The following is a 26,789-nucleotide window of genomic DNA, read 5'->3' on the forward strand; positions in this document are numbered from 1 at the left end:
CAGAGGGATATCCACAGCAATTCAACAAGGAATATTGCAAGGAATACTGAAAAACCTGGTGTTTTCCTCTTTTGTACCCAGCCTAATACTGAATAAAAATGTGCAATACATACTAACCCCAATACTAAATCGTTCAATGGTTTGCATTCTTGTATCATTGATGACAGTTGTTAAGTTCACTGGATCCATGAATATATCTCCATCTGTCAATACCAAGATTATTTTGTTGGCACTTTCGCTAGATCCATGACTTTCATTGAAAATATTGTTTCTGTAAAATGAGAAGGAATCAATAAATGTATTGCAGTTGTGACAATAGCACGTTGTATCGTGTATTATGGAATGTTATTATAGTCATTGGAGGACTTGGGAACTTGGTTGTGAGAACCCACTATACTCACTTGGGGCTACTCTTGAAGACATTATGTAAGTGGCCTTATGGTTTTCACCCTGTTACCCCCATACAGAAATTGAGAACCACCAAGTCGCTGCCTGTAGGAGTAGTCTTAGTCCAGTGGCTGTTCACCCAAACAGGTCAAGAGACAATAGGTTGGGGCAGGTGGAGTTCGTTCATCATGGTATTCAGGCAAGAGGTCACATTTACAGAAAAGTAAAGTCATGGGCAATTACAGGGTGGCTTGCCTCAGGTTCATGCACTTTATTTGAGCTTCTCATCCACGCTGTCCCAACTGCAGCATATAGTCACCACCCTCACTAATACTCCTAGGGAACAATAGCTAGACTTCTCCAGCATCTAAAACCGGACATAATATAAGGCCACCCGATAAAATGCTAATCTCCTAGTTTAGTTTAAGTTTTTAGCTTCTACTCCAGCAAAAAATTTTCTTTTCTTTCCACTTTTACTTTGTACCAATTTACCCCCCTCTCCCCTAGCTTATGACTTAATTTGCCTTACCCTTGATGTGATCCAAGATTGCCTCCACTGTTTTGTGTTTCGGGGCGCCTCATCCCTATCTATCTTTCTACAATTTTCCCTACATGGCTTCACAATCAAAAATTTCTGGCAGTATGAACTGAGAGTGTAACGCTAGTTTCTGCCCATCTTACCTATCACAGTATCCTGTTAGGGATGTAGGGGCATAACTAGCAAAGACCCCCCCTTCCCAACTGCATAGTGCCTCCTTCCTGGCCCCCACACAGTATAATGCCCCGTTTAGACACACAGTAATGTCCCAAAATGGTCTCTTCACACTGTATAATGTCCCATAGTGGCCCCTCCACACAATATTATTTCCCATAGCATTCTCTGCCCACAGTGTAATGTTCCATAGTGGCCCTTGCACACAATATAATGTGCCATAGCAGGCTCCATACAATATAATGTCTCACGGTGGTCACTCCACACAGTATTATGTCCCATTGTGGCCCCTCCACACAGTATTATGTCCCATTGTGGCCCCTCCACACAGTATTATGTCCCAAAACTAGAAATTTGGGGGGGAAACCACCCACATGCTATAATTATACTCTGGCTCTCTTGTAACTTTTGTGGACTGTGGTTGTTACTCAATAGTTAAAACTATCAGTAACGCTACAGTAGTCACAAAGTAGCCTTGGCCTTTAGGGGAATCTGTCAGAGTGATTTGGGACACTAAACCAAGTATAAGTCCTTATGATCTGGGGGTTTCCTGTACCAAATTGCCTTGTTATAAAGCCATCCGTGCACTCAATAGAAATAAAAAAGCTTTATACTCCCCCTGCCACTGTACTCTTTCCACCGATGCAGATCTTCACTGAAGCCAGAGGAATACACATCAGCCTCGTACCCGAGTGGTTTAGAATCCCAAATTGTACTGACAGGTCCTCTTTAATGTCAACACTCAGTTTACTCTATATACAGTATATAAAGCCATCAATCATGTATGTTTGTAATGTTACATTAGTTACTCACAGAACATGGAGAAGGGCTGATGCTGTTTTTGTGACTTTTCCAACTTGCTGAATCTTTTGAACCTTATCTAGAATAGAGCGGCTGTCCTTATGACTGTCCAGGAGGTTAAATTCTGTCTGTATTACCTCTCCATACTGTACAACAGCAAACTCACACTGACAAAGAGAGAACAAACACAGGGTAAAACACTAATCTTAGATGGATTACTAGACGGAATGGTATAAATAGATAGATAGATAGATAGATAGGAGATAGATAGATAGATAGATAGATAGATAGATAGATGAGAGATAGATAGATAGATAGATAGATAGATAGGAGATAGATAGATAGATAGATAGATAGATAGATAGATAGATAGATAGATAGGAGATAGATAGATAGATAGATAGATGAGAGATAGATAGATAGATAGATAGATAGATAGATAGATAGATAGATGATAGAGAGATAGATAGGAGATAGATAGATAGATAGAGAGATAGATAGATAGATAGATAGATAGATAGATAGATAGATAGATAGATAGGAGATAGATAGATAGATAGATAGATAGATAGATAGATAGATAGATAGATAAAAGATAGATAATTTTCCTTTTTGTCATTTCCCATGTGAGCGAATGCTTCATCTTACAAACCTCAAAACATTTTTCCCAAATTTTAGTGATCAGGTTTGATATAAAATCCTTGGCCTTCTGGAAGTCATCAGACTTTATACTACCAGATCCATCTAGAACTATGGCAATTTCTGTTCCTATAAAAATGTAAGACATTGTGGTTACAATAGATGTGGTATTGTAGTGAAATACATGAGAATACTATATCTGTTCTAATAATATAAGAGACAAAAAGATGTAAATGTGTTGTATAAAATACATATGTTCAGATGGAGGTGAAGGTTAGTGACCCCAGACGATGGGTAGCCATCCTGCCGGTCTCTTCCTAAGCCTTCACACCATTTTAGATTAGAGGACAGATCATGGCTACCAGCGCTACGTCAGACAGAGGTAGTAGGAATGGCTGGGCATAGGTGGAAGGAAGGCAGCAGTTAAGAGGATCAGGAATACTGCCACCTCCCATGTTATATTTCTGGGTACACCCCAAGAAATCATTCAATAAGCAAAACCATCTACAAAATATGGAGATACATGAAATATTGGTGTAAATACTGAACAAACCCATGAAAGTTACTACACCCTGATACTCAATAAGGGTCGTCAGACCAAGACATGTGTCCTTCTATGTGCCCTATTACAGTATATATATAGAAGTTCCCCTGTGATTTAAAGTTGATAACAGCAAAGTATCAGAACGTTTCTCTCTGACAGACCCGACCCATCTATGAATTACATAGACTACATGGACAGCAGTTCAATGAACAGGTGCCATGTAATGTACTGAAGTTACAGGCAGTGCCAATGGCCCTATAGACTAGTGACTCCATGGCTCGCTATCATATTGGTCTTCAAATGGCATTTTGAAAAAACATATAAAAAGTTATAATCTGTGGAATTTATATATGGAGTTATATTTCGTAAAATTGGGGTCAATTTACTTTGTAAAATACACCAGAATTCTGGTGTAATACGCGCTAAAAAAAAAGCTGTCTAACACAACAGTGGCATTAGTTTTAGACACACTGACGATGAAAAAAGGAGTTAGGTTAAGTTAAGACACCATGTGCCAAAAAACGTGTCAAACTTTTGGTCTTAATCGGAACCAACCAATAAGTGGTGTAAACTTAGACCAGACAGTCTAGTGATAAGCCAGATTTATCAATCACCATCAAATTAAATCTGGCACAGATTAAGACTGTCTAGTCTGATTTTGACCTTCCTAAAATTTTAATTGGATTAGAAGATCTGCAAAGCAAAGTAAATAGGTCACTAAGGAAAATACCTACCTCCTTCATCATCTACGTCATAAGCGTTATTATTGTTATTACTGTTTGCGTCTTGTTTATCGCTTTTCTTCGATTCCAGTAATTTATCAGTAAAAAAATCACCTAAAAAGAAACAATCAGAACTGTTAGTGTGAATATAATGTACGAGGTCACTTGGATACACAACTACTGTACAACCCCATCGTACGCTTCCTGTACGTTCCTGTTGCTGGTTATAAGTTGTTCTTGTTAGAGTGCACTGCCCACCATTGGTCAGAAACTAGGGAGAGTTTAAAGAGACCCTACCAATACCATCACCACCAAGTTTTTACCTCCTTGCCTGCTCATTCCACCTGGCAGTATAAAGTCTAATCAGGCTATGAGGCACCAATACTATAAGCCCAGGTTGCTCAGGAATGGTGGAGGCTAGAGAAAAAAAAAATTCACCTGCACTTGAATCAATGGAGCTGTGCCTACTGAAGGATGCAAAGACCAGGAGTTATTGGAGATGGTGAAAGGGCCTATTCAATAATGAATATACTAGTCAGTCTAGGGTCACGATAACCCAAAAACTAAGGTCAATGAGATATTTAACCCTGAAATCACCAGCATACAAAAATATCCTAAAACCACACTAAGGAACCAAGCTAGTGAGATAAGATCATTAGGGATTGTATTGTTACCATACTTACTACAACTATAATTTATAATTTTTTTACATCAAATAACCAAGTAAAACTTACATTTTACTAGATATCTTGCTCTTTCTAGAAATAATTTAGCATTTAAGGTCATCATTTTTAGTCCGTGTAGTTGCATTAATAAACAAAGTTGAATTATTGAGTTCAAATGGAGCTGAGTAGTACTGCAGTGAATTCTACTTAAAGATCTTTTTTCACCTCCAACTCCTTGTATTGCTCAAATGGCAGTGCTCCACAGATTCTGTCACAGCTGGAATTTCTCCTCTACCCTTACCGTTCCTGAGAAATCAGGGCTGTTAGTTTCAGCATTTTAACCAATATGCAAACTAGTCTTTCTACTGTCAGGTGGGCGGTCCTAGACTAGAGCAGAGAGTCACAGGGAGGGCTAGCGAAATATATACAACTGCGTTGGAGTCAGTGGTGTGTTGCCTATTGACAGACATAAAGATTTGCAGATGGTAAAGGTGGTGAAAGGTCCTCTTTAAGGTTAGACTTCTCCATCTTCTCATTGTTGGAACAGTCTGGGCCTTGTGATACAGATTTGTCTAAATACCTAGGGAAGACAAATCAGGTTAAAGTGACATCCAGTCACAGCTTCTTATAGGCATGTCACTGAGGTCAATATATCACTGCACAGTTGCAGATGTCAACTTAGTCTCCTTTTTATTTTTTTTTACAAAGTAGCTCAATCCACCACAATGGATACGTATACCAAGATGGTTTAGTAAGTTTTCTACAGTATGTGCCATTATTCTGAGTATTAGCTCCCACAATATTCACCTTTATTGAATAATAGTCCACCCATAGGGCCATTGTTGTTGTTGTTGTTTGAGTTCTTGTTCTTCTCCTCCTCCAGGAAGTCAAACACTGCAGGAGATATAATGTGCCAGAATCAGTACAATCTGCAATGTTATTAACTTTGGGTCAAATCTCTAAACTCAATCCAAAGCTCCTGGGCCCCAGTACAAAATACTTTATGAGGTCCCACTCACCACATGTTAATAATAGTGTAGAGAGGATTTTAGGGCCCCTGCGGCTCCAGGGCCTGGTTGCAATTGCATCCTATATAGTTACACCCCTTGTTCAATTTTTTCTGACAACTTTAGAGTCACAAGTTGCAAATGCAGTTTTTGCAACAAAGTTGCAGCAGTTGAAATATGTAGCATCAAAGGCCCGGTTCACATCAGTGCATGGGTTTCCGTTCAGGGTCCGCTTGGAGACCCCCCGAATGGAAAGCTAATCCACATAAAAAAGCAGTTACCTCAGGAATCCTGCTTGCAGCACTTTTCTCTCCACATTTTTCATGCGGAGAGGGGAACAAAATGGCCCAAATGCAGATGTGAACCGGGCCATACTGAGCAAACAATGAATCCTAAGGTACTAGAAGCGTGAAGGTGATTGCTGTTTAAGGCCGGGGCCCCACGTTGCAATAACACCATGCCAAAAACCTTGGCATTTTACATTGCCTCCAAAGTGGATGGGATTCTGACTAATCCCTATCCACACACTGCAGGAAAAATCAGCAGTGGAAATACATTGCATTTTTGTAAACCGCAGCTTGTCAATTATATCTATACAGAAATGTTGAAGGTTTCCATATAGGTATAATAGGAACAGAAGGTTCGCAGAGGAAAACTCTATGGACTTTATGTGAAAAGTGTTGCAATACCCTGCGCAGGTACTGGTGCTATACAATGTATAGTGGTGTTTGTGGCAAACAGTTATGAGGCTGTGGCTATAAACTCTCCCTTTAGGTAAGTCTTGTCTCCATTTCAGGACTTTTCCCTCAAATCATGTTATATACATTGGGTCTCTCATATAAAATTTATTTCACAGAAATGGAGGTAATGTCCCACAGCAACCAGAGATCATCTTTAATGCGCTAAATTGCATCAGGAAAGTGAAATAAGCCTTCAGAATGGTCGCTGGTTGTAATATCATAATATATATAAGACTCTGACCAATTACATGGAGCCATATATAATACTTCATACATACCTGTTGTTGCAAGATCAGGATAGACCCGCTCTGTAACAGAGCCGTTTTCATTGATACGCAGTGAGCAAACTCCATTTATTTCACCTGTTGTGGTTTTTTGTTTCCGACTCTTGAACTGCTGGCACATCTATAAGGGAGTAAGAAAATATTAGTTGCTTAAGATACCAAGCTCAGGAAGATTTACCCTAGATGAAGCTCTATACATAGATTGCAGATTTCAAGGCACCATGGTGTTCTCCCGCAGCGCTTTTCATACAAAGTCCACATATGTTAGCAAATATCTTAGTAAAATGTTTAAAATGTTGAACTTAAAGCTGCATACTTGGTGTCTGAGATCTTCAGGGCCACAGCTGGACTCCATAGGGTATTGGCAGTTGTATTAAAAAATAATGGGGGTTATTTGTCATCTGCACCTTTTTCTGGCCAAAAGATCTCCTGTTTTTTTTAGATTCAATGTTGTGTATGTGTCAGTTAGTTTAGATGCATCTTTATAAGCTGTGGGCACTTTGCTCCTTTGACCCTTTTTAATACTATCTGACCTGACTGTTTTTTTTATGCTGCCCATGTACTGGAGGACATGTGCATCTTTTTTAACCCTTTTTAGAAAGGTACTAGCCATGAATACAGTGTGAAAAGGATCGCTATTAGAGATGAGCGAACACTAAAATGTTCGAGGTTCGAAATTCGAATCGAACAGCCGCTCAATGTTCGTGTGTTCGAACGGGTTTCGAACCCCATTATAGTCTATGGGGAACATATACTCGTTAAGGTGGAAACCCAAATCCGTGTCTGGAGGGTCACCAAGTCCACTATGACACCACAGGAAATGATGCCAACACCTCTGGAATGACACTGGGACAGCAGGGGAAGCATGTCTGGGGGCATCTAACACACCAAAGACCCTCTATTACCCCAACATCACAGCCTAACAACTACACACTTTACACACTCAATACCACCTCTCTGACAGTAGGAAAACACCTTGAAACATGTGTATTTGGCACTTGCAGTGAGGAGAGCTTGTCACCAGCAGTGAATTTGGCCCTTGTAGTAAGTTGAGGTTGGCACCAACATTTGTTTTGAAAATCAGGGTGGATTGAGCCTCTAACCAGCAGAGTTTGGGCAAATTCATGGTGGAGGGAGCCTCTAAAAACCCCAGTTTGGATCAATTCATGGTGGAGGGAGCCTCTAAAAACCCCAGTTTGGACCAATTCATGGTGGAGGAAGCCTCTAAAAACCCCAGTTTGGACCAATTCATGGTGGAGGGAGCCTCTAAAAACCCCAGTTTGGACCAATTCATGGTGGAGGGAGCCTCTAACCAGCCCAGTTTGGACCAATTAATGGTGGAGGGAGCCTCTAAACAGCCAAGTTTTGGGAAATTCATGGTGGAGGGAGCCTCTAAAAAACCCAGTTTGGACCAATTCATGGTGGAGGGAGCCTCTAAACAGCCCAGTTTGGGCAAATTCATGGTGGAGGGAGCCTCTAAAAACCCCAGTTTGGACCAATTCATGGTGGAGGGAGCCTCTAAACAGCCCAGTTTGGGCAAATTCATGGTGGAGGGAGCCTCTAAAAAACCCAGTTTGGACCAATTCATGGTGGAGGGAGCCTCTAACCAGCCCAGTTTGGACCAATTCATGGTAGAGGGAGCCTCTAAAAAACCCAATTTGGACCAATTCATGGTGGAGGGAGCCTCTAAAAAACCCAGTTTGGACCAATTCATGGTGGAGGGAGCCTCTAAACAGCCCAGTTTGGGCAAATTCATGGTGGAGGGAGCCTCTAAAAACCCCAGTTTGGACCAATTCATGGTGGAGGGAGCCTCTAAAAAACCCAGTTTGGACCAATTCATGGTGGAGGGAGCCTCTAAAAACCCCAGTTTGGGCAAATTCATGATGGAGGGAGCCTCTAAACAGCCCAGTTTGGGCAAATTCATGGTGGAGGGAGCCTCTAAAAACCCCAGTTTGGACCAATTCATGGTGGAGGGAACCTCTAAAAAACCCAGTTTGGACCAATTCATGGTGGAGGGAGCCTCTAAACAGCCCAGTTTAGGCAAATTCATGGTGGAGGGAGCCTCTAAAAACCCCAATTTGGACCAATTCATGGTGGAGGGAGCCTCTAAAAAACCCAGTTTGGACCAATTCATGGTGGAGGGAGCCTCTAAAAAACCCAGTTTGGACCAATTCATGGTGGAGGGAGCCTCTAAAAACCCCAGTTTGGACCAATTCATGATGGAGGGAGCCTCTAAACAGCCCAGTTTGGGCAAATTCATGGTGGAGGGAGCCTCTAAAAAACCCAATTTGGACCAATTCATGGTGGAGGGAACCTCTAAAAAACCCAGTTTGGACCAATTCATGGTGGAGGGAGCCTCTAAACAGCCCAGTTTGGGCAAATTCATGGTGGAGGGAGCCTCTAAAAACCCCAGTTTGGACCAATTCATGGTGGAGGGAGCCTCTAAAAAACCCAGTTTGGACCAATTCATGGTGGAGGGAGCCTCTAAACAGCCCAGTTTGGGCAAATTCATGGTGGAGGGAGCCTCTAAAAACCCCAATTTGGACCAATTCATGGTGGAGGGAGCCTCTAAACAGCCCAGTTTGGGCCAATTCATGGTGGAGGGAGCCTCTAAAAACCCCAGTTTGGACCAATTCATGGTGGAGGGAGCCTCTAAAAAACCCAGTTTGGACCAATTCATGGTGGAGGGAGCCTCTAAACAGCCCAGTTTGGGCAAATTCATGGTGGAGGGAGCCTCTAAAAACCCCAGTTTGGACAAATTCATGGTGGAGGGAGCCTCTAAAAAACCCAGTTTGGACCAATTCATGGTGGAGGGAGCCTCTAAACAGCCCAGTTTGGGCAAATTCATGGTGGAGGGAGCCTCTAAAAACCCCAATTTGGACCAATTCATGGTGGAGGGAGCCTCTAAACAGCCTAGTTTGGGCAAATTCATGGTGGAAGGAGCCTCTAAAAAACCCAGTTTGGACCAATTCATGGTGGAGGGAGCCTCTAAACAGCCCAGTTTGGGCAAATTCATGGTGGAAGGAGCCTCTAAAAAACCCAGTTTGGACCAATTCATGGTGGAGGGAGCCTCTAACCAGCCCAGTTTGGACCAATTCATGGTGGAGGGAGCCTCTAAACAGCCAAGTTTTGAGAAATTCATGGTGGAGGGAGCCTCTAAAAAACCCAGTTTGGACCAATTCATGGTGGAGGGAGCCTCTAACCAGCCCAGTTTGGACCAATTCATGGTGGAGGGAGCCTCTAAAAAACCCAATTTGGACCAATTCATGGTGGAGGGAGCCTCTAAACAGCCCAGTTTGGGCAAATTCATGGTGGAGGGAGCCTCTAAAAACCCCAGTTTGGACCAATTCATGGTGGAGGGAGCCTCTAAAAAACCCAGTTTGGACCAATTCATGGTGGAGGGAGCCTCTAAAAACCCCAGTTTGGACCAATTCATGATGGAGGGAGCCTCTAAACAGCCCAGTTTGGGCAAATTCATGGTGGAGGGAGCCTCTAAAAACCCCAATTTGGACCAATTTATGGTGGAGGGAGCCTCTAAACAGCCCAGTTTGGGCAAATTCATGGTGGAGGGAGCCTCTAAAAACCCCAGTTTGGACCAATTCATGGTGGAGGGAGCCTCTAAAAAACCCAGTTTGGACCAATTCATGGTGGAGGGAGCCTCTAAACAGCCCAGTTTGGGCAAATTCATGGTGGAGGGAGCCTCTAAAAACCCCAGTTTGGACCAATTCATGGTGGAGGGAGCCTCTAAAAAACCCAGTTTGGACCAATTCATGGTGGAGGGAGCCTCTAAACAGCCCAGTTTGGGCAAATTCATGGTGGAGGGAGCCTCTAAAAAACCCAGTTTGGACCAATTCATGGTGGAGGGAGCCTCTAACCAGCAGAGTTGTGGGAAATCAGGGTGGAGGGAGCCTCTAACCAGCAGAGTTGGTGGAAATCAGGGTGGAGGGAGCCTCTAACCAGCAGAGTTGGTGGAAATCAGGGTGGAGGGAGCCTCTAACCAGCCTAGTTTGGGCAAATTCATGGTGGAGGGAGCCTCTAACCAGCAGAGTTGTGGGAAAGCAGGGTGGAGGGAGCCTCTAACCAGCAGAGTTGGGGGAAATCAGGGTGGAGGGAGCCTCTAACCAGCCCAGTTTGGGCAAATTCATGGTGGAGGGAGCCTCTAACCAGCAGAGTTGTGGGAAAGCAGGGTGGAGGGAGCCTCTAACCAGCAGAGTTGGGGGAAATCAGGGTGGAGGGAGCCTCTAACCAGCAGAGTTGGTGGAAATCAGGGTGGAGGGAGCCTCTAACCAGCAGAGTTGTGGGAAAGCAGGGTGGAGGGAGCCTCTAACCAGCAGAGTTGTGGGAAAGCAGGGTGGAGGGAGCCTCTAACCAGCCCAGTTTGGGCAAATTCATGGTGGAGGGAGCCTCTAACCAGCAGAGTTGTGGGAAAGCAGGGTGGAGGGAGCCTCTAACCAGCAGAGTTGGGGGAAATCAGGGTGGAGGGAGCCTCTAACCAGCAGAGTTGGTGGAAATCAGGGTGGAGGGAGCCTCTAACCAGCAGAGTTGTGGGAAAGCAGGGTGGAGGGAGCCTCTAACCAGCAGAGTTGTGGGAAAGCAGGGTGAAGGGAGCCTCTAACCAGCAGAGTTGTGGGAAAGCAGGGTGGAGGGAGCCTCTAACCAGCAGAGTTGTGGGAAAGCAGGGTGGAGGGAGCCTCTAACCAGCAGAGTTGTGGGAAAGCAGGGTGGAGGGAGCCTCTAACCAGCAGAGTTGGTGGAAATCAGGGTGGAGGGAGCCTCTAACCAGCAGAGTTGGGGGAAATCAGGGTGGAGGGAGCCTAGTATTAGCAGAATTGTGCAACGCTTATGGTGGATGAGTATGAGGATGCGGAGGAATTGGAGAGGTTGAGTACAGACATGGAGTTTCATGTTGGGGTGCTTTACACAGGTGGGCACAAAAATGAAGGCTCTATCCAGTGGTGGTTCATTTTTATCAAAGTGAGCCGGTCGGCACTCTCAGCTGACAGACGGGTGCGCTTGTCAGTGATGATGCCACCGGCTGCACTGAACACCCTCTCAGATAGGACGCTGGCGGCAGGACAGGACAGCACCTCCAAGGCATATAGGGCAAGTTCAAGCCACAGATCCAACTTCGACACCCAATACGTGTAGGTCGCAGAGGGGTCGGAGAGGACAGGGCTGTGGTCGGAAAGGTATTCCCGCATCATGCGCCTATACTTCTCACGCCTGGTGACACTAGGACCCTCCGTGGCGGCACTTTGGCGAGGGGGTGCCATCAAGGTGTCCCAGACCTTAGACAGTGTGCCCCTCGTTTGTGTTGACCAGTGAGAACTTGGTCGCCTACTGGAGGAACTGCCCTCCCTGCCGCCAACGTCACATGCTGGAAACATCTCCATCATATTCTGCACCAATTGCCTGTGGCAAGCATTGATGCGATTGGCCCTCCCCTCTACCGGAATAAAAGACGAGATGTTGTTTTTATACCGGGGGTCAAGGATAGCAAAGATCCAGTACTGGTTGTCCTCCATGATTTTGACAATACGCTTGTCGGTTGTAAAGCACCCCAACATGAACTCAGCCATGTCTGCCACAGTGTTAGTTGGCATGACTCCTCTGGCCCCACCGGAAAGTTCAATCTCCATTTCCTCCTCATCCTCCATGTCTACCCATCCGCGCTGCAACAATGGGACGATTCGAAGTTGCCCGGAAGCCTCCTGTATCACCATCACATCATCGGACAACTCTTCTTCCTCCTCCTCCTCCTCCTCCTCCATTAAACGCGATGAAGCGGACAGATGTGTGGACCTACTCTCCAGCTGTGACGGATCGGATGCTATCCCTGACTCCTCTGTGTGATCTGAGTTATCCCTGATGTCAATCAGGGATTCTCTCAGAACACACAAGAGCGGGATTGTAAGGCTCACCATCGCATCCTCAGAGCTCACCCTCCTTGTGGACTCCTCAAACACCCGTAGGATGTCACAAAGGTCTCTCATCCATGGCCACTCATGGATGAGAAACTGCGGCAGCTGACTTTGTGGCACCCTAGGGTTTTGTAGCTGGTATTCCATCAAAGGTCTCTGCTGCTCAACCACTCTATTCAACATCTGAAACGTTGAGTTCCAGCGTGTGGGGACGTCGCACAAAAGCCGGTGTTGTGGCACATGCAGGCGTTGCTGGAGAGATTTTAAGCTAGCAGCGGCTACTGTCGACTTGCGAAAATGGGCGCACATGCGCCGCACTTTCACCAGTAGCTCTGGAACATTGGGGTAGCTCTTTAGGAAACGTTGCACCACTAGGTTGAAGACGTGGGCCAGGCATGGAACATGTTGGAGTCCGGCAAGCTCCAGAGCTGCTACCAGGTTCCGGCCGTTATCACAAACGACCATGCCTGGGCCCAGGTGCAGCGGCTCAAACCATATTGCCGTCTCATCGAGGAGGGCATCCCTCACCTCGGAGGCAGTGTGCTGTCTGTCCCCCAAGCTGATCAGCTTCAGCACAGCCTGCTGACGTCTACCAACGCCAGTGCTGCAACGTTTCCAACTCGTAGCTGGGGTCAATCTAACAGCGGAGGAGGAGGCGGTGGCGGAGGAGGAGGCGGTGGAGGAGGAGGAGGAGGGGGGTGTTCTTCTCGTGTCCCTGCCAGGAATGTTAGGCGGGGAGACGAGGTACACCGGGCCAGTTTGGGAAGCAGTCCCAGCCTCAACTACATTCACCCAGTGTGCCGTCAGTGAAATGTAGCGTCCCTGTCCGCATGCACTTGTCCACGCGTCGGTGGTCAAGTGGACCTTTGTGCAAAGCGCGGAACTAAGGGCCCGCCTGATGTTGAGTGACACGTGCTGGTGCAAGGCGGGGACGGCACACCGGGAGAAGTAGTGACGGCTAGGGACAGCATAGCGAGGTGCCGCAGTTGCCATCAGGTCCAGGAAGGCGGGAGTTTCAACAAGCCGGAATGCCAACATCTCCTGGGCCAGCAGTTTAGCGATGTTGGCGTTCAAGGCTTGCGCGTGTGGGTGGTTAGCAGTGTATTTCTGCCGCCGCTCCAATGTCTGAGAGATGGTGGGTTGTTGTAAAGAAGCGCCTGATGGTGCCTTTGATGGTGCAGGAGAAGGAGATAAGACAGGAACAGGGGAGGATGAGGAAGAAGTCAACAAAGTGGCGGAGGCAGATGAAGTGGTGTCCTGGCTCGTCCTCTGGAGTGCATCGCCAGCACAGTCAGCAGTGGCAGAGGCAGTGGCAGTGGCGTGAACGGCAGGCGGCCTTTGTCCTGCCGTTGCTGCCTGCCACTGATTCCAGTGCTTGGATTCCAAATGACGGCGCATTGAAGTGGTGGACAGGTTGCTCTTCTCAGAGCCCCTGATCAATTTCGAGAGGCAAATTGTGCAGACAACACTATATCTGTCCTCGGCGCATTCCTTGAAAAAACTCCACACCTTCGAGAAACGTGCCCTCGAGGTGGGAGTTTTTCGGGGCTGGGTACGAACTGGAACATCTTGGGAGATTCCGGGTGTGGCCTGGCTTCGCCTAAGCTGCTGACCTCTGCCTCTGCCTCTAGCTACCCTTTTTGGTGCTGCACCTGCCTCAACATCCACACTACTTTCCCTGCTTGACATCCCCCCTGTCCAGGTCGGGTCAGTGTCCTCATCATCCACCACTTCCTCTTCCAACTCCTGTCTCATCTCCTCCTCCCGCACAATGCGCCGGTCAACTGGATGCCCTGACGGCAACTGCGTCACATCATCGTCGATGAGGGTGGGTTGCTGGTCATCCACCACCAAATCGAACGGAGATGGAGAAGACTCTAGTGTTTGAGCATCTGGACACAGATGCTCCTCTGTTAGGTTCGTGGAATCGTGACGTGGAGGGGCAGGTTGAGGGACAATGAAAGGAGCGGAGAACAGCTCTGGGGAGCAGGGACAGTTGGGGTTATTGTTCCGTGAAGCTTGGGAATTTTGGGAGGAAGGAGGACAAGACTGTTGGGTAATAGGAGGAGAGGAGGCAGAGTCTGACTGGCTGCTGGACAATGTGCTGTAAGCGTTCTCTGACAGCCATTGCAAGACCTGTTCCTGGTTCTCGGGCCTACTAAGGTTTGTACCCTGCAGTTTAGTTAATGTGGCAAGCAACCCTGGCACTGTGGAGTGGCGCAATGCTTGCTGCCCCACAGGAGTAGGCACGGGACGCCCTGTGGCTTCACTGCTACCTTGCTCCCCAGAACCATTCCCCCGACCTCGCCCACGGCCTCGTCCACGTCCCTTTCCGGGAGCCTTGCGCATTTTGAATTCCCAGTTAGAAACTGGCACTATATACCAGTAGCAAAAATTGTGGGTGCACGTAACCCCAATATATTCTTTGAATTACCAGTCAGAAACTGGCACTATATACAAGTAGCAAGAAATGAGGGTATTTATAACCCCAATATATTTTTTGAATTCCCAGTCAGACAATGGCACTATATACCAGTAGCAAAAATTGTGGGTGCACGTAACCCCAATATATTCTTTGAATTACCAGTCAGAAACTGGCACTATATGGCAGTAGCAAGAAATGAGGGTATTTTTACCCCAATATATTCTTTGAATTCCCAGTCAGACAATGGCACTATATACCAGTAGCAAAAATTGTGGGTGCACGTAACCCCAATATATTCTTTGAATTACCAGTCAGAAACTGGCACTATATGGCAGTAGCAAGAAATGAGGGTATTTGTAACCCCAATATATTCTTTGAATTCCCAGTCAGACAATGGCACTATATACCAGTAGCAAGAAATGAGGGTATTTGTAACCCCAATATATTCTTTGAATTCCCAGTCAGACAATGGCACTATATACCAGTAGCAAGAAATGAGGGTATTTGTAACCCCAATATATTCTTTGAATTCCCAGTCAGACAATGGCACTATATATCAGTAGCAAAAATTGTGGGTGCACGTAACCCCAATATATTTTTTGAATTACCAGTCAGAAACTGGCACTATATGGCAGTAGCAAGAAATGAGGGTATTTGTAACCCCAATATATTCTTTGAATTCCCAGTCAGACAATGGCACTATATACCAGTAGCAAAAATTGTGGGTGCACGTAACCCCAATATATTCTTTGAATTACCAGTCAGAAACTGGCACTATATACAAGTAGCAAGAAATGAGGGTATTTGTAACCCCAATATATTCTTTGAATTCCCAGTCAGACAATGGCACTATATACCAGTAGCAAAAATTGTGGGTGCACGTAACCCCAATATATTCTTTGAATTACCAGTCAGAAACTGGCACTATATACAAGTAGCAAGAAATGAGGGTATTTGTAACCCCAATATATTCTTTGAATTCCCAGTCAGACAATGGCACTATATACCAGTAGCAAAAATTGTGGGTGCACGTAACCCCAATATATTCTTTGAATTACCAGTCAGAAACTGGCACTATATGGCAGTAGCAAGAAATGAGGGTATTTGTAACCCCAATATATTTTTTGAATTACCAGTCAGAAACTGGCACTATATGGCAGTAGCAAGAAATGAGGGTATTTGTAACCCCAATATATTCTTTGAATTCCCAGTCAGACAATGGCACTATATACCAGTAGCAAGAAATGAGGGTATTTGTAACCCCAATATATTCTTTGAATTCCCAGTCAGACAATGGCACTATATGGCAGCAGCAAAAATAGTGGGTGTATATAGCCCCAATTCTATTGCTAGGGGACTTGCAGTGTATTTCTGGGGTGAAGGTGGGGGGGGCACACCGTTGGAACGGGTATCGGGGGTATATATAGGGTATACGGGAATACACTGTCAGTGTATTCCATTCAGGATCCTGGGAAAGCTGGGTTGCGGCGATTGAGCCCGTCAGTGCCACGTTACACTGACAAGCTTCTCCCTGGAATTTAGCTCTTATAAGAGCTGTTGGTTGTCTTCTCCTTCCTATCCTAGCCTGTCCCTGCCTACCCAGAATCTAAGCCCTAGCTAGCTGGACGGAAACCTCCGTCCCCGGTGAATTGCAAGCTCAGAATGACGCGAAGCTGGGCGTCGCTGTTCTTTTAAATTAGAGGTCACATGTTTTCGGCAGCCAATGGGTTTTGCCTACTTTTTTCAACGTCACCGGTGTCGTAGTTCCTGTCCCACCTACCCTGCGCTGGAGCAAAAAAGGCGCCAGGGAAGATGGGAGGGGAATCGAGTAATGGCGCACTTTACCACGCGGTGTTCGATTCGATTCGAACATGCCGAACAGTCTAATATCCGATCGAACATGAGTTCGATAGAACACTGTTCGCTCATCTCTAATCGCTATATAGGCCATGCCCACTTTTTCTTACAAAAATGCATCTGGAAAGAAGGCACAAATACTTAACTACTGCATGTCTGACTCTGTGTCCGATTTAAAAAAAAAAAGTTTTCGCGTCGGAGCGCATAAAACACTCACCGCCGCTCATGGCCAGATATCTTTCAAACCCATTCAAATGAATGGGTATGAAAGAGTCCTGAAGGTTTCCGTCTCCTGCTCTGTTTTGTGCAGGAAACGGAAACCTGCAGAACAGAAACCTGGCGCAGATGTGAATGAGCCCTGAGAAGTATACTGTCAACATACAGGGGTGCAGGAATATGGTGAGCTTAAGTAGCAGTCACTACCAGACCATGGGGTCTGAGAAGGCCTAAAGGTCTTTCTACAGAATAAGAAGACACCAGTATTAGGGTCCATTCATACTGAGTTTTTTGGTGAGGATTTTGGCGAGGAAAAAAAATGCGCTTCAGGATTTAGGAAATGTTTTTTCCTCCAGTACAGTGTATGGAACTTGAAAAAACTGCTAGCGGGGAAAAAACAGCCAGCGGAACCCATAGAACTATATGGGGAGGCGTTTTTTTCCATGTGGATTCTGACATGGATTCAGCGCCAAAATCCTCGCCAAAAAACTCTGTGTGAATGGACCCTTAGTCTGAGTTCACATGGAATTTTTTGGTCAAGAATTTGGTCAGGAATCCGCCTCAAAATCAAGCTCCAAAATAAGCCTCCCAATAGGGAGGCTTTTGTTTGAGGCTAATTTTGAGTTAGATTCCTGTGAACTCAGCCTTATAGCAAGCACATGCTAGGGGGGGGTGGGGGTGGGGGGGCAGTAAAGATTTTGCATTGGGGTCCAGGAGCTTCAAGTTATACTTCGGTTTGCATACATTTGACTATGTACATACTGATAGGGGTCCTGTGGTAGAAGTTGCTACCAGGCCCTGAACTCTCAAGGGGAGCCAATGGGTCGTCTGCCTCATAAAATGTCCCACTATTATAAATTAGACAAGATAGGGGCCCCGGAGGCATAAGTTATGCCTCTGCTTACTGATATATATTATAAAGATTTACAGAATGAGCTATACGAATTTGGTGAGATAAAACTTCTGTGACGAGCTGGCGTATATGAGTACACGTGTACTACTTCTGTAAAAAATATCTATCTGTATATGAAAGAAGTGACACTAACAACTTCTCTCAAAATGCAAAAGTGTGTCATGAGCCCCAAAATTTGTGTTATCCCTTTTATGTACAGTATGTAGGACAAGTCACCATTGACAGTTTTCAGTTTAACACCTGTAATGTATTCCTAAATGTGTCCTGCTGTATGCATGTATATACTCATGTCTATGGCTCATACAGTGTTGGCCAAAAGTATTGGCACCCCTGCAATTCGGTCAGATAATACTCGTGTTCTTCCAGAAAAAGATTACAAGCACAAACTCTTTGGTATTAATATCTTCATTTATTTTGCTTGCAATGAAAAAACACAAAAGAGAATGAAAAAAGTCAAATCATTGATCATTTTACACAAAACTCCAAAAATGGGCCAGACAGAAGTATTGGCCCCCTCAGCCTAATACTTGGTAGCACAACCTTTAGACAAAATAACTGCAAACAACCGCTTCCAGTAACCATTAATGAGTTTCTTACAAGGCTCTGCTGGAATCTTAGACCATTCTTCTTTGGCAAACTGCTCCAGGTCCCCCCTGAGATGTGAAGGGGGCCTTCTCCAAACTGCCATCAGATCTCTCCTCCCCCACAGGTGTTCTATGGGATTCAGGTCTGGACTCATTGCTGGCCACTTTAGAAGTCTCCAGGGCTTTCTCTCAAACCATTTTCTAGTGCTTTTTGAAGTGTGTTTTGGGCCATTGTCCTGCTGGAAGACCCATGACCTCTGAGGGAGACCCAGCTTTCTCACACTGGGCCCTACATTATGCTGCACAATGTGTTGGTAGTCTTCAGACTTCATAATGCCATGTACACGGTCAAGCAGTCCAGTGCCAGAGGCAACAAAGCAACCCCAAAACATCAGGGAACCTCCGCCATGTTTGACTGTAGGGACCGTGTTCTTTTCTTTGAAGGCCTCTTTTTTTTCCTGTAAACTCTATGTTGATGCCTTTTCCCAAAAAGCTCTACTTTTGTCTCATCTGACCAGAGAACATTCTTCCAAAATGTTTTTGGCTTTCTCAGATAAGTTTTGGCAAACTCCAGCCTGGCTTTTTTATGTCTCTGGGTAAGAAGTGGGGTCTTCCTGGGTATCCTACCATACAGTCCCTTCTCATTCAGACACCGACGGATAGTACGGGGTGACACTGTTGTACCCTCAGACTGCAGGGCAGCTTGAACTTGAACTGATGTTAGTCGAGGTTCTTTATCCACCATCCGCACAATCTTGCATTGAAATCTCTCGTCATTTTTTCTTTTCCATCCACATCTAGGGAGGTTAGCCACAGTAACACGGCTTTAAACTTCTTGATGACACTGCGCACGGTAGACACAGGAACATTCAGGGCTTTGGAGATGGACTTGTAGCCTTGAGATTGCTCATGCTTCCTCACAATTTTGCTTCTCAAGTCCTCAGACAGTTCTTTGGTCTTCTTTCTTTCCTCCATGCTCAATGTGGTACACACAAGGACACAGGACAGAGGTTGAGTTAACTTTAATTCATTTCAACTGGCTGAAAGTGTGATTTAGTTATTGCCACCACCTGTTAGGTGCCTCAGGTAAGTAACAGGTGCAGTTAATTACACAAATTAGAGAAGCATCACATGATTTTTCAAACAGTGCCAATACTTTTGCCCACCCCCTTTTTTATGTTTGCTGTGGAATTATATCCAATTTGGCTTTTTGACAATTCTTTTTGTGGTTTTCCATTGAAGACAAATTAAATGAAGATAATAATACCAAAGAATTTGTGATTGCAATCATTTTCTGGAAGAAAATAAGTATTATCTGACAGAATTGTAAGGGTGCCAATACTTTTGGCCAACACTGTAGCTGTGTCTGTTGTCCTTTAGACCACTTCATAACATAGTATGTGTTATACAGAATTTGACCACAAGGTGTCACAAAAATGTTGAAAAGCTATAATCATATACATAAGACTATTCTTCCAAGAAGAGGACCAGCAATCTCCAGTGTATGAAAAAATCACTTCAACTTTATTTATCAAAAATACTTATTTTCTTAAAAAATATACATAAATACACATTTTCAAATTCCGAAAAAATATGCTTTGAACAAACAATTAACTCACATGGTGTGGAGGAGCGTTCAGACTGACGCGTTTCGGTGCCAAATGTACCTTAGTCGTAGGCTACGACTAAGGTACATTTGGTACCGAAACGCGTGAAACTGTGACAGCTCCTGCTTTAATCGCCTATGTATTCAACTCCTCCGGACGCCGATGAATTGAAACTGGGACATACCTCCCGCCGACCAGGACCGCGAGACAGGACACCGAATTCGTGAATGTCCCACGGAATTCGGAACGGTTGGGAGTTATGCTATTATAGTCTTATACTGCAAAAACATTGTGAATGCACCATAAAGGATGAGCTTACATAATAGTGAATACTTACCAAAAAACTGTCGGCATTTCTGGCCTGCGCTAAAACTGGATATGAAACAGGTCTACCTACTTGGCCTTGTCCTAAAAAATAGTAAAATGTCTATGTAAGAAGAAAAGTGCATTGCTGATATGTTATATCATTTATGGCACTCATACTCACTAATGTCCTGAGTCATCTGAGACCTGTGGTGACATGGGTAAGCCAACTATCGTGACGTCATGATGCTTGGCATGCCCATGTGACCGCTACAAGGAGATCCAAAAGAGGTAAGGGAAGGTGAGTATGAACTATTTTTTTTATTTTTTACACCTCCCCTGGACGTCCACAAGAGTCCCAGCGTATAATAAAGTCACTTTCACATTGACAATAACTTCAGCTGTGTTTGCCTTAGGGAGCTAGAAATCCTATAGATCAGCTCCTAGGAGATGTGGTTGTACCGAATTTAGTCAACCCAAAACTTATGTTGGAGCCAAGCCACCCAAACACAAAATTAAACAAATCTTGAGGATTTTGCTCATCTCTAGAATCATCCATTGACAAACAACAGACCCTTGTGGATACAAAGTGGTCACAGATGTGTGAATAAGGTCTAAGTCTGTCTGTGAATCGCTATGTGGAAATCAAAGAAAGCCGTAACATTTTATGGGATGTCTGGAAGATAGAAGATACCTGTTGTATGTTTAATGTTGTCCATTTTACATTGTAGCTGTAGACCCGCATCTTTTAGCTCACATTTATACAGTTCTGGAAGCGCTCCATTCTCAGGGGAGAAAACGTAAACTCTGCAAAGAAAAGAAAGAAAATCTTATTACAATAGGGTGTGACCCGAGTCAGTATATTTATAGCAATGACATAACACGGAAATGAACGCCATTAGCAACACATTAATATAGTCGACGAAGCATTGGGTAACCTTGTCTGCCAAGTGTCTAAAAGTGTCTATGTAGATAACACAGAACAGACAAGCAGAGCAGAAGTGGGCAAGGGGGAACTATTAGGTTGCCCAATTCCTTGTTGGTCTTCAACCACATTTGCCTTACAGGTATGAGGAAGTAAACTCCTACACGAACATGTTATTCGTAATCTAAAACTGCACATTGCATGCAGCCACACTCTTATTCATGGCTGACTGAGTAAGGATGGGATCACTTATAGTTTTGCTGTAGTTTTTCGTGTACTTTTTTTTGAGCCAAAGCCTGTACTGGGATCCAGCAGTAAGGAGAAGCGCAAGTCCTTCACTTGTACAAGTATATCCCCTTTCTTTTTGAATCCACTTCTGGATTTGGCTAACAAAAATACATCAAAAACTATGCAAAAAACTGCCTAGGTTTGAGGCCACACGTTACGGAAACGCAATAATTTTGGAAATGCAGCATAAAAAAACACTGCATTTAACAGGGCCAGCAGAGAATGAGATTGAAATTAATCAAATCCAGCTCAAAATTCAGCATTGTCATGGACCGTCAAAATATAAGTCATGTCCTAGTTTTGGGCGTATTCACAGTCTTTGGCCGGAGCTGCACATTGCAAAAACGCTGCATTTTACATTACCTTCAAAGTAGATGGGATTCTGACTAATCTGCGGTTGCGGTTTTGGAAGTCACAGCATGTCAATTATACGTACGGAAACGGCTTTGGCTTCCCCATAGGTATAATGGATGCAGAAAGTCCGATGAGCAGCACATAGTAATATTAAAAAACAACCATGTATGATATTAAGTTATTGTTACAAGTTTTTCTGAGGATTTTTTCCTGTTTTCCATATTGATAGCTGTGAAGTTGTTTTGCACTTCTTTCATCTGAATGTAGCCTAAGGCTGAGGCCCCACATGCAAAGAATGGAGCTTTTTTTTGTTGCAGATCTTGCTGTGACTTTTTTTTTTAGCCAAAGCCAGGTGTAGATTTAGCAGAAAGGAGAAGTATAAGAACTTCCTATATATTTCCCATTCCTTTGTAGCTATTCTTGGGTTTGGCCCAAAAAACTGCAGCAAAATCTGCAACAAAAAAAAAAGTATCTGTTTTGCATTGTGGGGCCAATTCTCCCCTTCACATGGCAACTATGTTGGAGGGATTTTCTTTTTGCTTTCCTTTTGATCAGCAGTATATACTAATAGTTACTTGTCCAGCACATAGGACGCTTTGTATACTGATTAGAGATGAGCGAACAGTAAAATGTTCGAGGTTCGATATTCGTTTCGAGTAGCCCCTCAATATTTGACTACTCAAATCGAATATCGAACCCTATTATAGTCTATGGGGGGAAAATGCTCGTTTCAGGGGTAGGCAACATTCAATCAAATTATACTTACCAAGTCCACAAGTGAGGGTCGGGCTGGATCCTCCGAGCAGTCTTCTCCCTGCAGCGTCCCCGCGGCATCTTCCAGCTCTGAATTCACTCTGCCAGGCATCAGGCCTGGGCAGAGCCGACTGCGCATGCCCGCACTACAAGCAGACATGCGCAGTCGGCTCTGCCCAGGCCCGATGCCTGGCAGAGTGAATGAAGAGCCAGAAGATGCCGCGGGGAAGCTGCACGGAGAAGACTTCTAAAGGTAAGAGAAGAACCAGCGTTGATTGGCCGACTGTATAGCATTCGGCCAATCAATGCTGGTTCTGCATCAAACTTTTACATTCGAACAGCGAGTGGTACTCGATCGAGTACGAGTATTTCGAATACCGTAGTATTCAATCGAATACCTACTCGATCGAGTACTACTCGCTCATCTCTAATACTGATATCATGCAGAATAAATGATGTGGTGCTGAATAATGAAATACTGCCATTGTGTTACTTCCACCATTTAGCAAAATCCTTCCCCAAGAAACCTCAAACCTGACCTGATGTTAACTGGTCTCACACTTTTGGAGAAAAAAGTAGCACATACTTTATAAAAGAACAAAAGTGTCAAAGAAGTCCTATGAACACTTGTGTATGTGCAAAGCGGCTAAAATAAGGTTCTCACATCCCACGTGCAAACGATGAAATGGAGAAAGGTCACCGCAAATACATGGTATCCAATAAATATAATCTCCTGTATTTTAATACAGAGACAATGGCCTTCCCAGGCTTACAGTAGGACCCAGCAATTCTGTAAACCTTGACGTTTATATTATTATTTATACTTCTACTTAATATTACTTATATTATTCTCAATACTTAGATACATGAGACCACAGACTGGTAATGTGAAGTCATAACAGGACGCGAAAGACACAAACCACAACCTTTGTCATCTCAGACTGTGAGACGAAAAGAATGAAGAATATTTAGCATTTTCCTTTTAACCCCTTCTGGACATATTTGATTTGCATTTTGCATGCTTGCCTTCCAGGACACTTTGCAAATCTGAACCTGTGACAATTTTTACACTTGTGATGTACAATCTACTACATCTACTAAAAAAAGAGTTCCTAGATGACACCTCTAGCTATGTCTACACGTCTTCACAAAACCCTCAAAACTGAAGAAAAGTTTAAGTCGCAAATTTATATTTTACCTCTGATCATAGAACCATTTTGATAAATGTATAGTAGAGGTCAATGAAAGAAACTTTGTAATCTATCTTATTAACCCCTTCCCGCCGATGGCATTTTTTGATTTTCGTTTTTCGTTTTTGACTCCCCTCCTTCTAAACCCCATAACTTTTTTATTTCTCCGCTCCCAGAGTCATATGAGGTCTTAATTTTTGCGGGACAATTTTTTCTTCATGATGCCACCATTAATTATTCTATATAATGTACTGGGAAGCAGGAAAAAAATTCAGAATGGGGTGGATTTGAAGAAAAAATGCATTTCTGCGACTTTCTGACGGGCTTTGGTTTTACGGCGTTCACTGTGCAGCCAAAATGACATGTCCCCTATATTCTGTGTTTCGGTACGGTTCCAGGGATACCAAATTTATATGGTTTTATTTACATTTTGACCCCTAAAAAAAATTCCAAAACGGTGTTAAAAAATTTTTTTTCTAAAAGTCGCCATATTCCGACGGCCGTAACTTTTTTATACATGCATGTTCGAGGATGTATAGGGCGTCTTTTTTTGCGGGGCCGGGTGTACTTTTTAGTTCTACCATTTTCGGGAAATGTTATTGCTTTGATCACTTTTTATTCAAATTTTTATCAGAATTAAAACAGTGAAAAAACGGCGGTTTGGCACTTTTGACTATTTTTCCTGCTACGGCGTTTACCGAACAGGAAAAATATTTTTATAGATTTGTAGAGCAAGCGATTTCGGACGCGGGGATACCTAACATGTATATGTTTCACAGTTTTTAACTACTTTTATATGTGTTCTAGGGAAAGGGGGGTGATTTGAACTTTTAATTCTTTTTATATTTTTTAATATTTTTTTTAACTTTTTTTTTATTTTTTTTTTGCATTTATTAGACCCCCTAGGGGTGTTGAACCCCAGGGGGTCTGATCACTAATGCAATGCATTACAATGCTAATGCATTGCAATGCATTGCAAAAAATCATCATCTCTTTTGCAGGCTGCATAGACCAGCCTGCAAAAGAGAGAATTTGCAGACCGGCTGGGAGCCTTTAACAAGGCTCCCGGCTGTCATGGCAACTAAACGCGTTAACGCGGCGTAATCGCGCACCGTAAAAAAACGCGGCGTACACGCGCCGTAAACGCGCCACAATACGCGGCGCGTTTACTCCGTGTGAAGGGGCCCTAACACTACAATACTGTGCAAGCGGCCATTTTCTCGTGGCCTGTGGGCAGTCTGCTCTGTTCAAGGCCAGAGGCCTAGAAGTTACAAGCCACCGCCGGCAGAAGAGGATGAAGATGGCACTGCTAAAGAAGATGGAGGCGGCGCTGGAGAGATTTCTCTCGCAGCAATGGGGACGCCCCCAGTGCTGTTTGAGCACTGGGGCCTGTCCCCAGTACAGTGAGAGAACTAATTTGCATACCGAGAGAAACCGGGATTGTAGGCGAACGGAGGTGCGGAGAAGATGACGAAAGGTAGGAGAAGAATAGCCTTTCTTATGGCTATTCCAACGTGGTACCTAGAAAAAATTGTGTGTGAGTAATAGGATCCCTTTAAAATCACTGCCTGTCGTCCTGAATAGTGAGACAGCACCCAAAATATGAGACTCCATGGCTCGAACCAGGGTGGCTGAGGAGCCCCCTCAACCACGTGTGGCTACACCTATGGGTAAAGCTTCCCTGGGTTTAAACCTAAATTACTATATGCAACTTTTTCAAAATTTGCTAAATTTGTCTGGAAGCACACCCTACTTCTAACTTTGCCTCAAAAATGCACCAAAAATACTCAGCAAACTCTGGCAGCCTCTGCCTAGAGAATTGTGATGAATTTATTAACCAGTATAAGACAGTTTGAGAAACTGTGTTACAAAAAAATACACTAGTAAAAAAAATAAGTAAAAAAAAAAATTAGGTGCATCTCTAAGTCTGATACTTCTGTCCTGAGATGTTGTTACTTCACTTTTAATGCTATCCACAACCCTGACGTGAGTTTGTGACAGGCCGACCATGCCCACTTTCCTTCCACTTTTCAAAAGTGAAATAAGTGCTGTATCAGTGCAATGTGGGGCAAATATATTTGCAGAAATAAGCACAATAAGCCACACATCTCGATTTTGAAACTTTCTGTATACCAGAATTCTGGAGTGCAGAACTTGATAAATTTCCCTGAAGGATTCACTAGAGTCTACAGACTAATCTGGCTGATCAGATTCACTGAACTGAACTTTTATTTATTTTTTCATCAATTCATAATGCATGTAAAGACAACAAATGTTGTAGTATAGTTTATTAAAGAAAATTGCTTGTTTTTTCACTTATTTGCTTCCTTCTGCCAAAATCTGTATAATAGAAGTCTATGGAGGGGGGAGGAGAGAGGAAAAGGAGAGCTCCTAAAAGACACCTGTACTACAGAGAGACAGTTTTCTTTCACAACACAGCTAGAGTATCAGGAATTACTAGCCATCTTTATCCTCATAGAAATTAATCATTTAATGCTGTAGACAGCCTCAAATCTCTGCCTCTCTTCTTCCCCCCTCCCCTCTCCATAGACTTCATTATAAACTGACACTACTTGTGTAGTATGGACCAAAATCAGAATGAAAAGATGGAGATAATAGTAAAAGACACTGGCATTTTTCTTTAGTGATGTGTATTGCAAATTGCAGTTCTTTGCACTGTGGATTTCTGAAAAAAAAATTTTTTACCTGTGCATTAAAGGCCAATAAATCAAAATTCCTTAATTTGTGACCAACTTACCCTTTTTCTGAATCATGCTTATATTGCATTACATTTTGTCCGAACAGCGACCTCTTCCCAGTACTCCAAACCTTCTTTATATCGATATTAAAACATTCAGATGGAACCAAAACTGTAAAAAAAACAATGATAGAAAAGGTTATTACAAATGTGTTTTTTATTCATCTAAATTTTATGTAGTATAACTTTTAATT

At 43.9% G+C, this 26,789-nt stretch overlaps 1 protein-coding gene across 1 annotated transcript in view; it reads right to left on the bottom strand.

Moving 5' to 3' along the window:
- The window catches only part of ITGAE (integrin subunit alpha E), a 67,194-nt gene that overhangs the window by 32,733 nt on the left and 7,672 nt on the right, over positions 1 to 26,789 (bottom strand). Inside the window, exons 2-10 of the mRNA XM_075263736.1 lie at positions 26,596 to 26,707; positions 21,022 to 21,134; positions 20,362 to 20,432; positions 6,496 to 6,622; positions 5,278 to 5,364; positions 3,818 to 3,919; positions 2,553 to 2,668; positions 1,913 to 2,067; positions 118 to 271 (exon numbers count right to left, since the gene is read on the bottom strand). Of these exons, the coding sequence (XP_075119837.1) occupies positions 118 to 271; positions 1,913 to 2,067; positions 2,553 to 2,668; positions 3,818 to 3,919; positions 5,278 to 5,364; positions 6,496 to 6,622; positions 20,362 to 20,432; positions 21,022 to 21,134; positions 26,596 to 26,707 (1,037 nt within the window). The remainder of the gene's footprint in view (positions 1 to 117; positions 272 to 1,912; positions 2,068 to 2,552; positions 2,669 to 3,817; positions 3,920 to 5,277; positions 5,365 to 6,495; positions 6,623 to 20,361; positions 20,433 to 21,021; positions 21,135 to 26,595; positions 26,708 to 26,789) is intronic.

This window comes from Leptodactylus fuscus, chromosome 2 (genome assembly GCF_031893055.1).
Source record: "Leptodactylus fuscus isolate aLepFus1 chromosome 2, aLepFus1.hap2, whole genome shotgun sequence".
Lineage (NCBI taxonomy): Eukaryota > Metazoa > Chordata > Amphibia > Anura > Leptodactylidae > Leptodactylus > Leptodactylus fuscus.